The sequence below is a fragment of the Cyprinus carpio genome, chromosome B3 (assembly GCF_018340385.1).
Source record: "Cyprinus carpio isolate SPL01 chromosome B3, ASM1834038v1, whole genome shotgun sequence".
Taxonomy (NCBI): Eukaryota; Metazoa; Chordata; class Actinopteri; order Cypriniformes; family Cyprinidae; genus Cyprinus; species Cyprinus carpio.
The window spans coordinates 21,232,562-21,249,686 of record NC_056599.1 but is presented as its reverse complement, the minus strand read 5'-3'; the positions used below and the strand labels follow the sequence as shown (position 1 = coordinate 21,249,686).

The 17,125-nt window shown below is 39.4% G+C and overlaps 1 protein-coding gene across 1 annotated transcript in view; it reads right to left on the bottom strand.

Annotated features, from left to right (window-relative positions):
* Positions 1-1,811: 1,811 nt before the first annotated feature.
* The window catches only part of LOC109060324 (protein phosphatase 1 regulatory subunit 29-like), a 73,129-nt gene continuing 57,815 nt past the window's right edge, over positions 1,812-17,125 (bottom strand). Inside the window, exon 3 of the mRNA XM_019077485.2 lies at positions 1,812-10,631. Coding sequence (XP_018933030.1) covers positions 7,672-10,374 — 2,703 coding nt within the window. The 5' untranslated portion in view covers positions 10,375-10,631 and the 3' untranslated portion in view covers positions 1,812-7,671. The remainder of the gene's footprint in view (positions 10,632-17,125) is intronic.

Below are 17,125 nucleotides of genomic sequence, written 5' to 3'. Positions count from 1 at the left end.
TGAGCTTTGCTTTCCCCTTAAAAAAAAGCAATCAAATGTCTATTTTTCCCACATTTCTGCCTTTTTCAGAATCCTACTCTCGACCAATAAAATGCTATATATAGTCTATTATTTATATATGCATAGTGCTCCAAGAGGAGAATGAACTGAAGGGCCATTGGCAAGAGTTCAGACATGATTATTTTGGTGTTGTGGTTTGGCCCAAGACATGCCGTTGTGGCCTCTCGGCCTTAAATAATCAATGCAGGCCTCTTCATTCAGTCAGGCCAAATAGAGAATGACATCCTCTACAGCCTCCAGAGACTCCAGCCTCCCGAACAGACCAGCCCCTCTCTAAGTACCTCTCTTTCACTGCCCATGGACTATTCCACCCACTGGCTTCTCAGAAACGCTGAAACATTCATTTGCTGATGTTTACTTTATCATTGATCCAATGAGCAGCTGTGCACGGGAGAATGTTTTTCTCCATCCGAGACGAGGGGCTACTGCGGGACACCTGCAAGGTTAATGTAGTGGATGTGCCGTATACTCTCATTTATTGATCTGGAGTCAGCTGGGCGGCACTGAGTTCTGCAAAGGATGAATTGACCCAGCTAGGATCTCGCTTTTCTTTTTCATTGCAGAGAAATAACCATAAGTGATAAAGGTCTTATTTTGGCACTAAACAAGACTGACTAATAAATCATTTTTTTTTTATGGCAGAATACAAAGCTTTCCCATGGCATTGTTTCAGGCAGCTTTTTTCTTGGTTTAAAACGGTAAGAAGTATTTCAGTGACAGTAATGGAAGTAGTTCAGCATTACTGAGGTACAGTATAAATAAACCTCAGTATTATCCCTCAAAATGATGGCAAGTTCTAACAATATTTCAATGCCTAATTTTTGCTTTGTTTGCAACATATATCCACTCAATATACACAACAATATAATTCATCTCTTTGAAAAATACAGGAAATCATGCAAACATAACACTTTGTTTCTTTTTCTGCCACTTTCTATGGCCTCAGTTTGAATCAGATCTGTATAACGTGGATCACTGTATTAACCCAGTCCAAAGCTATACAACATGTTACCCAAAGATCACCCGAAATCTCCCACCCCGAAACATAATAATAACAATTACAACTAGAACTTTAGTGACAAAAAACAACTTTGATCTTTTTACAAAGTTTGAAATTCACAAATATAGCTATTTGTCTACTATTTACCTCCTGTTTTTTGGAACAGGAAATCAAATGTGTGAAAAGAGGGCTAATAAAGCAAATGAGAAGAAAAGAAGATGCAAGCTAATAATTGTCATAAAAGTTCCTGAACCATATTTTGGGACAGGTGAAGGCTCAAAGATACTGAAGAGCACATAGACAGACCCGCCAACCGCATGCCAACTTCATGAGAGGAGATTATTATACTGGAGGATTAAAACAAAACATGAAACACAAAAGGCCCTTGGGTCACCCTTTGTACATTTTATCCTCACGTTCAGCAAAACACATTATTTGCGTGTTGAAATTGACTGTAAAAATAATCAAATGAACGACAGAGTAGACCCAAACACCACCCCCTCAAACTCCTACTCTGTGATTTCTACCCGCTTTACAAAGTGCCAAAGTCAGGCTGTAAGTCACATTCTGTGAATCCTCAGCAATTTATACACAAAAAGCACTCTGAGATGTGCATGTTTCAACCAAAAATCACTAGATCCTCTATGCAAAACATTTTGGACTTGTATTTAAAATAAATAAATAAAAAACTCACAAGGGATTTATTTAGAAGGTGTTTTTTTTTTATTATGTTGTTGTATTATTGTTGTGATGAATAAATAGATAGACAAATGCCATTCTCTTTTTCTCTATAAGCCCTATTGTTGGACACCTGCAGTTGCAAGAAATAATAAAGTCTTAGTCTTAGTTGTTTCATTAAATGTCCTCTATTCTTCTCCACAGCATGTTACTGGAGCATCACTCCCATCTTCAGACAGCAGTGATGGCAGTGTCTAAATATGGGAGTGATATCTTGATATGTTGGCCTGTAGACGGAGAGTGAGACTACAGAGGGAATGAGTGAAAGATTACAAGGACAGCAAGCTGATGGAGTCTGAATTTAATTGGGAAGTGAGTGATGGCGAGGGATAAAACAGTACCCAGGATTAACTGGCGTGATCTCCTAGTGTGAATTGCTGGGAAAATCCTAGTTAGCTCCTTTGATATTCCCACGTATATTTGAAACATTTCCCACGATTTCTGAGTGGAGAAAACAAAGCTGTTAATAGTCCATCCAAACATTATTTACATTCCAAAATGCGACTAACTTACTTTCTTCTGTGAAATAACAAAAAAGTGATATTTTAAAAGAATCTTCACACAGCTTTTTCATAGCGACCGTGGCTGCTATTAACAAAACAAAACAAAACAAAAAACAAAACAAAACAAAACAAAACAAAACAAAACAAACAAAACAAAACAAAAAAAACAAAACCAAAACAAAACACAAACAAAACAACACAACACAACAACACAACACAACACAACAACACAACACAAAACAAAACAAAACAAAACAAAACAAAACAAAACAAAACAAAACAAAACAAAACAAAACAAAAACCGAAACAGAGGGTGACTATTTTCATGAACCACAAACATTTGGATCTAAATCGGTGATAAAAAGCAATTTAAACTCTCTGATCATCTAAGGTAGCTTCTTCCCCTTTCATAGCATTAAAGATTGGGCATGTTGTTTATTCATTCAAGGCTCCAGTCATTATCAGGTTGAAGCAGCTTGCGTACTCTGTTCCTCTCTCTCCTCTCAAAGTACTCCTACACACTTGCTGCATCATCTCCAGCCCTGATTTACTGTCTCCTCCTGATCCTGAGTGTTTAATGTGTTTTTCATCACCATACCGACATTCTCTGACTCACTTTGATGAGCTCATTCAGAGTTAACCCCTCTCTCCTGCACTTGTTTTCTTCACTCAGTGCATGCTTTTGTCTCTCCATCAGTTTAATATAAAGATTTATGCCTTAATTAGGTTATCAAAGCCCATGGGCTGCGTGTTGGAGAAGCACAGAAACGGGCCCTTTTATTGTCTCCTCTAGTTCTAAACAATTGTGGTTATCCATCCTGTAGCCTGTCTCTGACAATCCTGCCATGTTTTCCACCCCGCTGTCAAACCAGAATTCAGAGAACATTTGAGAGAAAAGAACAAACAAGCGGAAAATATCAGAGGGAAAATGTGGCAGTGTGGTGCTCTTCTGTGCAAAGAGGGAGAAAACGACTTAAAAGCTTCATATAAGAGGCACAATTATCCTGACTCCAGAGACCCTTGGAGTGATTTTCTCTAGACTTCTTTTGAGCATGAACAAAGACAGGCAAAGCCAACGAGGGGGACCTTCAAAGACACATCAGAACACGGTGACTGCATGTAGCCATTTGCATTGGATTTAAGGGGCAATACTAAGCTTGACAAAACAATGTTTGGTCCTGAGTAATTATTAAGGATTCTGTTCTTGTATAAAGAAGTAAATTATTTTAAATGTGTTCATTACAAATTGAGAACTCTGGTGAAGACTCTGGACTCAAAGCAACCTCAAAAGAAGTAATGAATAATAGGGATTTATGATATAACAGAACTAGCTACTAACTTTTAGTGAAACTTTTGTCACTTTCTTGTGATTCCAAGGCCATTAAAAAGAAAGGAGGCTGGAATGAAAATCTTGTTTCAAAGTATTAAACCGTATCTCTTTTGCTCTCTTCAAGCCAATCTCCTTCTATAGTGTCTAACACTAAGAGGAGGCTAAAGAGCTTAGAAAAGTAAAAACTGCTGTGGAAGAGTAATCCACTTTATGCTCTGTGTAATATTGCTGAAAGCTGACAATGATTAATGTCAAATTATTTTCTACTCTTAGTACAACAAACTTCCTTAACACAACTATAGTGAGAGGGCCTTCAGAAAGAACTATTAGTATAAAGAGGCTATTAAAAATATGGGTCTATGACCAAACGTGAATTATCCAACACTGTCAAATATCCTATGTCAACCGCATACAGTCCAATACGTAGATCACCATTTTGTTCAACCAGAGCTGGTTTGAACAGTTGACGTGACACCCCTGGCCAAAATAGTTTCTTCAGGAACTTCTGAATTGTTAACAAAATCAAACTGTTGACGGTGAGACTAGCATGTAGCAGGAATATAATGATACTTTAGCACAGGATTGAAAAGAAGAGACAGACACATGCATTATTCAACTCTGAGAAAAAAAAAAAAAAAGCTGTATTCCAAGAGGTGAAGCTCTGACCCCCAACCATTCACTTGTGATCAGTTCAGTCAATAAAATGACTGTTAGCTCTGTAGTAGGGTAGTAAACAAACATGTTGAGAATTTGTGCATGACTTTTCAAGTCAAAAGTTACAGGCCAAGTAAAAGACAGAAATAATTAAAACATGAAATAGCATATGAATAAAGGTCTGATATAAAAATGTGATTTGGTGGAGGGAGATATTAACTTGAAATAAATGAATCACCTGTTTGTCCTGAATGAATGGGAAAACACTGAGGGAATATTCAACGAGATTGGCCTTGAGCAAAGAGAAAAGAGAACAACACAGTCTTACTCCCCAGCAAAGTATGATAACAAAAAGCACTAAGTACACATTTTCTTAAACAAATAATACATAACAGAAAATCTTACAGATGCCATGCCAATAGTATTATTACTTCCCTCTTTTGTTATTCAACTTTGAATTCATTGGAAAAATGGCTGACAAGCTTTTGTACAGGAGTGCAAAGTTCTTTTTTTTCTTTGTCAACGAGGGGAGGCACAATAAAAACCAGATCTAAAAACATAAAGCTGGGCATCAGATTTTACTGTTATAAAAACGAAGTAATTTATGATTGAGCATTCATGGTTAGTTCCTTCAGACCAGTCCAAGTGGTTTTAAAATTTTGTAAAGTAAGGAAAATGTCACAGTAAGCCTCGGGTAGCAGTCCTTCGTGGGTCCATTTCCGTTGCCCAAGAACAGTTTGTCCAGTTATGGTCCAATTTATCTCTCTGTAATGTCTTCAAGTACACAAATAGTGCCCTAATAATCCACATATGTTATAGCTGCTTGAGTAAACCATTAAGCATCCTATAAACAACGTGTTGTTGTACACCTTGGACTGATTTTTTTAAAGCCCCCGAAAAAAGAGAGAACAAACAAGACATTGTGCCTGAGTGTATGTCAAATGTTGGCAGGTAGGTTATCCATCACATATTTACAATGAAAAACCTTAATCGAGAGAAATTGTAAGAAAGATGCTATATAAATGTATGTACAGTGAACCCCTTATTAAATAAAGGGATTTTCAGAAAATGAACCACACAGCATAAAAATCATGAACAGCTCTTTATGTGGTACTACAACAAATAATGGACCTATTTACTGAAGGCACATAAACACCTGATGCTGAAAAAATGGGATAAAATAAAGAGGTTTGCTGGCTTATGCTAAACCCCATACAAACTGTTTGCATTTTGTTTCTAACTTATCTCAATGATTTATTAAACGGGTCATCTCAGACATGTTTCACCAGTAGTGATGTCAAGTTAAGTGCCTGCGACAAAGTAATGTTAATAAGTTCTTAGAAAAACCCATATGAATTGTGAAGCTTAAAAATTTTCCCATGTTCTTCTCCATGCAATTATAATGAATCACGCCACTTTTAAGCTCCAAAAAGGATGCGAAAGCATAAAAGTATCATGAAAGTGGTTTATGTGGCTCGTATGCTACATTCCAAGTATTCTGAGGACTCACAACAGCTTTGAGAAACAGACTTTTTGTGCCCTTTTTGAAGTTTGAAAGCTCAGTCCATATTCATTGTATATGTATGGAAAACAGACGGTTCAAAATGACACCTCTTGTGTTCTGCAGAGGAAAGTAAGATTGAGTACAGAATTTTAATGTTTGTGTGAAACTATCCCTTTAAGCCAAGTATTTAGAGGGGGATGGGGGTATAATTATACTTCACTGAGCAAACGCCATTCATTTGATTTCATGTGCCCTTTGGATGTCTCACCTGTCACTTCATACTTACAGTATGAGAGTGCATTGCAAATTGATGTATATTTTAATCTAATCTAATCCAATTTTTTGGTTTATTGGTCCGTGAAACTGTAGGCTGAATGTGGTTGCTGTGAGAAGAAGAAAGAGTGATCTCTTTTAATCAAACTGGAGGTCTTGGCTGCTTACCCTTGCACACTAAAGGATATAGCCTTGGTTAATTGCAATTTTTTTGTTTAATCTAACTGGACATTAATAAAATAATAGCTGACAGAGGTGTTGGAGTTAATAATATTTGTCTTTTTTTTTTTTTTTTTTACAATAAATCATACAATTAATAATGTATTATGATATGAAAAGTCCTATGAGATCTATATTTGAGATTAAGTGGGAAGAGCTTGAAACCCAAGGTCGGTAAGTGATGATAAGAGCATAAAATATCTACTCAATAAATTCTTTGTATTTTTTAATATAATTTAATTAATTCTTGCTCCATTTTGTCATAATTTCAATGTCAGCATCATGGATAATAATTCCGCCCACTAAATAAATAAACAAACAAACAAGAGCCTGGAGAAACGTCGTATAAAGCATCAGTTTAAAATGGTCTAGGTCACTTTGCCTGTTGAATGTCTCAGCTGTCAGCAACAGGCTTCCAAAAGCCAATTAATGGACTAAACAAATTGACCTTAGGGCAGAGGAACAGAATACATAAACCTCTGCTGCCAACAGCCACTTTGTGCTCATGCTGTGATACAGGTGACAAGGTAACCTCTGATAAGGAAATGCTATTAATAATGCATCAGTGATGAGAGATGCACAGCGCTATGTCTGCTATATCCAACACAGATCTACACATTTTCCACAGAGCCTAGTAAATCTACAGTATTTTCTCTAGCACCCCTTGCACTATTTATGTCATCCTGCTCAGCACAGCAAGCAGCTGCCAAACACGGCTGACTATTCCAAAGCTCCCCAGGGAGATTCTTCTGTTTCATTTTTTTATCCTTTCCTTCCCTCCATTCCTTTATTTTTTTCACATGAGGAGTGCTATTGAAATGTAAATTTGGTTGCTCTGTGCATAGTCTCTGCAATATGGAAGGGGGAAACTGCTTTTGACAGGTTTGTAGAAAATCAGCACATCATTTTATCCTCCTAAAACACACACTCATACACATTCCCGCCTAACAAATGAATGTGATGGCCTGTGATTCGAGTGGGAGTATAAACAAAGATTCTGTCTCGGGCTGAACGAAGGACTCAGGTTACGAAGGTCTCACCATTGATATGAACGATGAATACACAGATGAATACTTAGTAAAATACAATTATTTCAATTGCTGACATATGATAAGCCCATCTGACCTTTTTCACAGAGTACGACAATGGTCAGTACTCCAAATTACATCTCTGAATATTATCTTATGTATGTAGTGTATCCTCAGGCTCTTTTACTCTCTTTCTGGCTCACTGTACAAAAACTGTATTAAAACAACTTGTCCTCAAACCCTGACAAACTTGGCTCTGTTTTGCACACTGCAGCCATAACCCGACTTCTCACTATAGTCGCTCTTCTGGTTTATCAGGCAGTGAAGGAGACCTGCGCTGTGTTTCCACGCAGTCGCATAGATTACAGCTTTTGCTGTGCCGACACACCCTTCCAGTAGTCAAGGATGTCATGCAAGTCCTCCCCCTTGGCAAACTGGACCTTTTTGCGCAAGGCGTTTCCGGCTGTTACATAACAGGACTCCTCGCGGGGACCCTTTCTGTGGGGACGGAAGCGCTCCCAGATGCGCAATGTGTTCTCGGAGGAGTACTCTGGACTCGAGGAGTAGCCAGAGTAATTGTGGTGACGGGGAGAGAGCTGAGAGTAGGAAGCAGCGTCTCTCTTGGTACGTGACAAAGGCTTGAGAAAAGAGACCCTTTGGGCTGGGGAGTCATGGAAACCCTCATAGTAAAGGGCAGGGACTGAGTGACGATGCTCTGCACAGTGGTAGTCTGGGTGCACTTCCAGGTGCTGCTGAAGGCCCATCCCATCTACAGTACCACCATCAATGCTACAGCCACCACCTCCACCACTACCTACTAAAGGGAGCCTCTCCATGGGCTCACCGCACCCCAGTGGGCTGCCCTTGTCTGGATACTGGCAGGGATCTGGGCTGTGGGGTTCTGGAACATCTAGGCTGTAAACGCGACCTTTCCCACTGGAAGGCCGGCAGTGCCTCTTGGAAGAAGAGATGATGACAGCTGCATCGGCACTCATCTGTCTTTGAATAGGCCTCACTGCAGAAGCTGGGGGAGGTGGACGGTACGGCGGTGACACAAAGCCGCCCCCTGTTATTCCAGGTCTCTCGGACAGAGGAGCTGTGAAGGGAAGAGGGGGTGGAGGAGGAATTTTTGGGGAAGGCAGGACTTTGCAAGTATCACTGACACTGGTAGAAATGGGAATCAGTCCTCTGGTCAGGGAGGAGGTAGAGGTAGGTGGGGGTGAGGTGGGTCCACTTGCTGTGGTGGAAACAGTAGAGGTTCCAACAGAGTCCAGCTTAAGGGCATCAATGCAGTTGTTAATTATCTGGTTGACCTTGTCAACCTCCATTGCAATTGTTGAAATCTCGGATGCTGATCCACAGCCATCATCATCTGAATCATCACCCAAGTCACTTCCATCATCCCCCCTGAGGTCTTCCTCCCGAATACCATGTACCACAGCTCCATCTCTCCCCCTTTCGTCTCCTCCTACAGAGGTCCTAATATCCATATAGTTGCCCTTAGTGGCCATGGCCTCTGAGAAGGCCGTTGCCATCTTCTCTACTTGAGGGATGGAGGACAAACGTGAAGAACTAGTGTTGGCAGAAACATGGCCAAGCATGGCAGAGCTGGACGAGGAGGACATGGGTAGTTTCCCATGGTGATGCTGATGGTGGCTTTGCTCATGAAGTTTCTGGACAGCTGTAGGGTCATTTGCAACTGCTGCTGCCACCTCTGGTCCGTATCGCATTTCCAGAATGGTCTTCTTCACACAAATGGATTTCTCTTTCTCCTCCTGTCGGCGTCGTCTTCGCAAGCAGTAGTAGACAAACCCGAGAACAATCAGCATTCCAAAGAGGCAGCCAACAATGGTCATGATATAGTGGGTGGTCGTGGAGGGTGGAGGCATCAAGTCATCTGGATTTGGAGCTCTGGTAGAAAAGGATAAACAAGTGTGGTTGTAGCGCTGTGAGTTGCGTATAGATGCCACACAGAAGGTGTAGTTGGTGTTTGGTTTGAGCTTATTAAGGGTGATCATTTCCTTTTTATTTGTTAATTTCATCACATCAGACACAAAGCTCTGATTATACTGCACCAGGATGTACATTTTGCTGTATGGCTTTGGAATCTGGATCAGAAGGGATGCAGAGGAGAGAGACACATGCTGCAGTTTGATGCTTGGACTAAATGCATTTTCAGATGAGGAGGAAGTTGTAGGCTGATGGGATGGTCCAATGTGGTCAAACATGCCAGGACCCATGCCAGAATAATCAGGATCAGGTGGCAGAGATGTCATTCCTGGAATCCGCACCCCATTCCGGCACACAGAGGAAAGGATATATCGAGCACTCCGTCCGTGCCCAGCCACAGGACTCAGCAACGGATAGCCAAACAGCTCCCGTGGAGTCTCGCACTGAAGTCGATCATAGGTGTGTGTGACATTGTTAAAGGCCTCTAACCAGGTGAGGAAGCTATAGAGCTCACAGCCGCAATGGAAAGGGTTTCCCGCAAGCTCACATCCCATGAGCCTGCCCAACACAGTGAATGTGGATGGGTCTAGCCGGGCAAGTTTGTTCGATGACAAGTCCAGGTTGCTGAGGCTGGGGCACTCCCAGAATGCATTGGTGGCAATGACTTCTATGAGATTGTGCTGAAAGAAAAGAAATTGCATACGTCCCAGACCTCGCAACATGCCTTCAGTCAGGTTGGTTAGCTTGTTATATCCAAGTTGCAACACCTGTAGATTTGCTTGGCTTGCAAAAGCACCGTCTTCGATGTACGAGATCTCATTCTTGGTGAGGTTGAGGTCGGTCAGATTTGTGAAGCGACTCAAGGAGGTGAAAAAAATTGCTTTTATCTTGTTCTCATTAAGTCGCAAGTCATGTACTGTGTTGTTGATGTGCTGTGGGATTGTCTCATATGGTGGCTGGTTCTGGCTGCAGATGGCCAACCACACATAGCCTTTATCCCCCTCGATGAGCCAGCAGTCACCTCTGACCAATGCTGGCGGGCATAAGAACATGAAAAAGGGAAGGGAGAGGAGGGTGGTAAAGGAAGGAGTGAGGTCAGTCAATAAACTCTTCATGATGGGAGTGGAGAGGAAGGGGTTGTTTTAAAATAAAGGTAAACAAGGTTGGATTCTTATGCGAGTCCGCTATTGAGAGTGCAGACCTTTCACATATGCAAAAAATGGATTTCCTTTTGGGCTGTCAAAGCTGTTTACTTGTCATGGTTTCTTGCAGAGCCATTTTTGCTCATATCCAGTATAGCTGAGTTAGCGTGATACATTTTTCACGCTGATTTTGACTTGAAGGACAACTGCTGTAGTCCTCTCTGTTGAATCTGTCAAATAAAACAAAGAAAGAACATATGAGCTTAATTTAACAAAAATAACAAAAGATAATCTCAAATACAAAAATAAAAGCAGAAATATACACAAATATTTTATTTAATATAAAATCAAAAATTAATTCAACATGACTATTTTTTAAATCAAATTCTACAAACTATTTATAAAATATAGCTTCATTTTTAAAACACCTCATTTGGTTATTTATCACTTTAAAACAGAATACATAGCCACTACTAACATATGAGTCATAAAACATGACACATTAACATCCCCTAATGGATTCTGCACAATAATGAAAGCCACTTCAACAACTCTTGAGAGGCTCAAATCTTATCTATGCATGCCTTAGTTCAAACATTTAACTGGTCCATATTTTCATTTCAACTAATGATGAGATGCCACAAGCGCTTGTACAAGCTGGCACAAATGCATGAATTTGTGTATATGTGCTTGGTTGTTGCTGTAAACTCCCAATATAAAACCAGGAAAACCATTTCCATTTGGACCATTTCCCAACAAATCATTCATTAGCTGTAAGAACAAATAGTGCCCTACCCTTGGATTTCATTATCTTAATCATTAGAACAGTAGTAAATGAGCCATGTGCTGGCTTTCAAGAATAGGGCTCATTTATCTCACCCTGCCACCTATCAGTCAGGCCTCCATATAGACAGCGAGAGGGGATTGTGATATGACAAACATCATTAATCAACCAGCCATGCAAGGTTCCCCATTTCATGAACAGCATTCCAAGCCCGCTGTATGTCAGAGAGGAAAATATGTGTAGAAACGGAGGATTAAAATGCTTTTGCATTGTGCCAGGCATTGCCCTCCTCTGAACGCAATGGAAAATAGAACACATTTACACATACTCTGACCTGCTGCTCATTTCTGATGAGTCTTACAGAAGCTTTTATTCTTATGTTCTAGCCTTGAGTACCATCAGTAAACACTCAAGTGACAGTTACAAGAATTTGTGATTTAATCCTAGGATTATATGTCATCTGGAAAAAAATTTATGTTTTCTTTTAAACAGCAATCTAGAGTGGCCTCAAATATGAAATCTAGGTTGTAAAAAAGTTTGCAGCAAGTCCTAGTAACCAAGCTATCTCCACTATGAAGGCCAAGGTTGTTAAACCCTTCTTTGACACAGATAAAATTCAATCTTTTTGTCCCACAACTTCCCCTCATTATATTTTGTTTCAATCTCTTTGTCTTTCACACCCACTGTGTTTCATAATTTCAAGTACAATTAATTGTACAAAAGCTTATTTTGCTAATATTGAATAAAAATGTTTGCTAATCGAGAGTAATTGCCATGAGAGTAATTAAAGATCATCTGCTATTGTTTTTAGATCACTACAGAATCCCACACTGCAAAATATTAATAAAACAAGAACAATGACAATTTTAGTGAAACATGCAATCACAAAATCGTTCGAGTAAGGGCTAAGGCTAGCAGGCAACATTTGCAGTCTGATCATGCCTACATCTCGATGCCCCTCCATCTTATCTTACTTGTTCCTCTCTTTCTCACTCTCACTTTCTTCCTCAGCCCACCAGAGATGTGATCTGGTTTGGTGCTCCACATAGTGAGGCCCAAAAGAAGCTTTAATTAGAGCTGGGACTAAAGCAAGGAGGTGCATCCCAATGAGAGAGCAGTCTGTATGTGTGGGAGCGAGACCAGCTAAAATAAATGAAGAATTATAACAATCTCAGTGGGATAGAAATCACTTATTTATTTTGCGACTCAATACCTTTACACCATGAGATACTGATTGATTGCACACAAAGCGTTTGCTCTCCTGCTTTCATTAATTTGGTACAGTCGTCAGAGCAACAGACAGATTGGCACCTGGTCTAAAATTGGAAAGTGCTCTTGTTAGGAGTGCCAATTACTTACTGGTGTCTCTCCAAGACTATTACCTAATTAGTTACGATGATATTCCTCTAAACCTAAATGACATCTGTGTACACAAAGAGGGCCTAAATTTAAGTACAGGTAAGTACATTTTATATTGGCAGTGTTTAAGTATATTAAGTTTCTCATTTTTCCCCTTAATCTTTCCGTCTGCAAGCCTATTCTTTGAGTAGATCCTAACAGGGCCTGAGTGGGTGGTTTGCTACATGGAAGTGTAAGAAGTCTCATTTCAGACTGGTGTGTGTGGGACCATATGTGCTATGATTTCATGTGATATTGCGAGATATACCAACACACAAGAGGCTTTTGATAATATATGTACTGCGTAGGTGCAGAACAACACACACCTTGCCATGGTTCTGCTTTGTGTGGTAGTGATAGCTAAATTTGAAATCCCCAGAGAACATCTATTTAAACATGCATTACAAACGTGTATGCAGTCAATCTGGTTGTTGCACTATATACATTTCAGATGTGTTTTAACATTCCCCAAGACTCAAGTGCAAATATTTTACCTTTGTTTTAAAGTCTATGTATATGAGAAATATAGGGTGAGAAATGTGAGGAGGAGGAGAGAAGCAAAGAAAACAATAGCATATTTAAAGATTTGGCAATGGTTTATGTTTCAGGAGGTCTGTAGCATTGGTGGGAGAGGATCTCTATGTGACTTCTGAGGGTTGGAGAAGGGTTATGACACCGTACCTCTGCTGGAGCCTCGTCATCATTGCTGCTGACTAGAACAGCACTGAGACCAGCTGCTATACGGACAACACATCACCATGGTCTTACTGTTTCCACTGACAGGTATCTGGGACAGTGTTGATGCTGATGCAAGAGAACAGGCTGGCCATGCTTTCCTGTACCACTATTTTGGAGGAAAAGTCAGGCAGTGTGAGGTGATGTGAGCCAATATGAGGCAATGTGAGGTGGTGAGAAATGATACGAGTCGATCTGAAGCAGCATGAGGTGGGATTGTGTGAGGTGTTCTGAAGCAATGTGAGGTGATACAAAGCAGTTTTAAGCGATGTCAGGTGGAGTAACTTTGAAACAGTCTGATGCAATGTGAGCCACATGTACGTTCACATGCACTTTAAGAGTTCAGTTTCAGTCAGACTAAAATAATAATTTGTCCTGTAATAAAATGTCATGTAAATGCTTTAGTAAGATTGGAATCTTACCTGGCTGTTTTTTGCTGGAAAACTGACCTAGGTAATGCAATTGTAGCTCAGCTTCATGTAGAATTTATATTTATAAATGTTCATTGGACTACAGTTGGCCTTACTGTTGTGCACTTGCTCCGAAAGACAGAGGTGATGCACAAAAAACCATGGCCAAACTATTTCTAACCCTTAGCCAAACTAAACTAATTGAAAACATACTTCTTTTAAACCTTCAAATGTCAAAATATATTACAAAATGCATCTTTACAAAACTTATCAAAATTATTAAGTTTGAAGCCAGTAAGATTTTTTTAAACAAACAATTTCTTCATGATGCATTAAATTGATCAAAAGTCATTTCTATTTCAAATAAATGCTGTTCTTTTTAACTTTTTATTCATCAAAGAATCCCAAAAAAGTCCTGTTTTGAAAAGAGGCCTGTATCACATTTAAAAATAAATAAATAAATCAGACATAAATTACGCAGCACAAATTTTTTCAGTATCGATAATAATAATAATAAATGTTTCTTGAGCAGCAAATCAGTAGTATATTATAATGATTTCTGAAGGATCATGTGACACTGAAGACTAGAGTAATGACAGCTGAATAAATGACATTAAATTACATTTTAATATATATTCAAATAGAAAACCTTTATTTCACAATATTACTGTTTTTACTGTGATTTGATCATATATATGCAGCCTTGATGAGCATAACTATGAGCATAATCTTTCAAAACAAATAAAAAATTCAGACTCCAAATGTTCATAAAAATATACATTAACATATTATGGGATATATGGGAATATTTAATTACAAATGTGTCATGTATACTTGGACAAACAGATGCAGACTAAAGCTTAGCTACACAAAACCTTTCTTTAAATCTATTAGGTAACACTTTATTTTAAGGTATCCTTATTACTGTCACAGCTCACTACTGTGAGGGAGTCTAATTCAAACATACAGTCTTTAATAATATCCAGGGAAACAGGAAAACACATGTAGCAAGGGTTTACATTAACAATTCCAGACCTGGGAGAACAGAATGGGCTAGGACTAAATCGGGTAGATAATGAGGGGCAGACAGGTGGGGAGGATAACTAATAACAAGGAACAGGTGACTACTAATAAAGAGAATAGGAACCAAACCAAATAAGGACAATCAGGAACATAACGGGAACATCCACGTGACATGTTACATGTACTTACTATAATAATAATAATAATAAATTATGGATGATTACATGCAAGTAACCCTAAACCAAACCCTAATCCTAACCCTAACCATGAAGTAAGTACATGTAGTTAATTAATATTACTCAGTACTTAAATGTTTAATTACACTGTAACAAGGACACCTTAAAATAAAGCATAACTCTCTAGTATTACCGTGCATATAAACATTGTAAAACTAATAAGAGTAAGTTTAAAGCTAAGCTTGATACACGTCTTTTTGAAGCAATGTGAGGTGATGAGAAGCAGTTTGAAGTAAGTCGTATAGAGAAGTAGCGTGAGGCGGCATGAAGCAACGTGAGGCAGAGTATCATGATGTGAGACAGTCTGAATCAATTAGTGTGAGGCATGTAAGGCAGGGGTGTAAATTTCATCTAACAGTGGGGGGGACAATAAACATAAATTTTCTCAAGAGCAATTTTTGAAGGGGACACAAATAATACAGCTAAAATTGTACTTCTAAGTATAAGTATACAAAGAGAAAAGGCTTTCTACTATTAGCGTAGCAGGGAGACCATGCCAAATTAGACAACTTCAAGCTGTTGTGGTCACACCGTGACAGCAGTCGTGTCCGTTGTAGACATTACTATCCTTCAAGCAGGTAACGTCATTATTTCTAACATAGTGGACTCATCAAAAAATATATTGGCATCATCTTATTAAGCAGAAAATAATCACTTCATCCATTGTTTAAGTGAATAAAATAGCCTTGACAGCCGAGTTCCACAACTACTGACTTCATTCTCACTCACCGGACTTGTGTGTGTAGGTGATGCAGGGTTGCCAGGTTTTCAAAAAAAAAAAAAAAAAAAAACGCCAAATCGCTACTCAAAACGAGCCCAAAACGAGCCCAATCGTGTTCCGAGGGGGGTTCCCCGGTAAAATTTGCATTCCACGGGCTAAAAATTACGTTATTGAGGTCCATTCAAGCCCCCCAACAGCCCCCCCCCCACCTCAGGGATTTCCGCCTGTGATGTACATGATCTGAGACTGTGAGGTGGCTTGATTCATCAGGTTTATTTGCCTGTGGTGAGCCAGAGCTCAGCCAATACTGCATAACATCTGCAGCAGGAGCCATGCCAAGCCTCTAACAAACCCACAGGAAGCATGTTTGTGTATCACACACCTGCTGCTGCTGCCTCACACAACATTACTGTACTTATAGCTGGGCTTTAGAGATGTCTGTCTATACACATGCACAGACTGTGTTTAGTCAGTGGGGATGATTAGTAGTCATTATGTTATTGGCACCTGTATGGGAGAGTAGCAATATATGTGCGAAAAAGATAAAGTATACGTGATACGCAGAGCCAGGGCCCTCAAAACACCAGGGGGCCCCCTTGCTCTTCATTTTTGAATTTGGGCAGCGGTTATGAAAACCACTTATGTCATTTATTTTAATGAAGTGCATTGTCGCCCTTTCTACATAAAAATCAGTCAAATCAAGTAATGTGAATGTCATACAGTGTCTTACTCAAGACAAAAAAACGACTTCAAAACATACCGAGCCGCGGAAGAGACACTGTTTCTCAAGTGTTTTTCGTGAGCACGGATTTGACACAGAGTGAACACGGACAAAGGCCTTTCATTCATAACTTGTCCTCACCACCTCACCGCTGACTAAGTTTTGCGTAGGGCTAATACAAGTCTAGGATCGGCACTGGTGATAAATCTGCTAGTGCGTTTATGAGTGGGGTAAGATGTGTCAGTGTGTACACTGTATATTTTCTTTGTCAAGTGTCAAAAACTTATCTAGCTATAAAAAATATATATCATATATATTCCCAGTGTATGAGACCATGTAAATTATTTGTCCAAAAATATGGTAACACTTTAGAGAGCTTTTTTACATTTTAGAGAAGTCAAATTGCGATACCGAACAGGACCACATCGAAATGCCAAAAAAAACTAAAAAAAAAAGTAAACCAACCACCTGCTGACTGTATATACAGTATCTACTACTGTAGACAGATCCATTCATTATCGTGAATGTGTGTGGAAACTGTGAATGTATGGAAATGTCTGTGCTGTGCATAAATACAATGTACGATCAGTGCGTAAAGAGCACTCATACACGCTTTATTATAATGGACTCATGAGTGCTTACTATATGACTCCTGTAGGCCACCGCAATCGTCTTTACCCTGATTGCAGTCTTCAT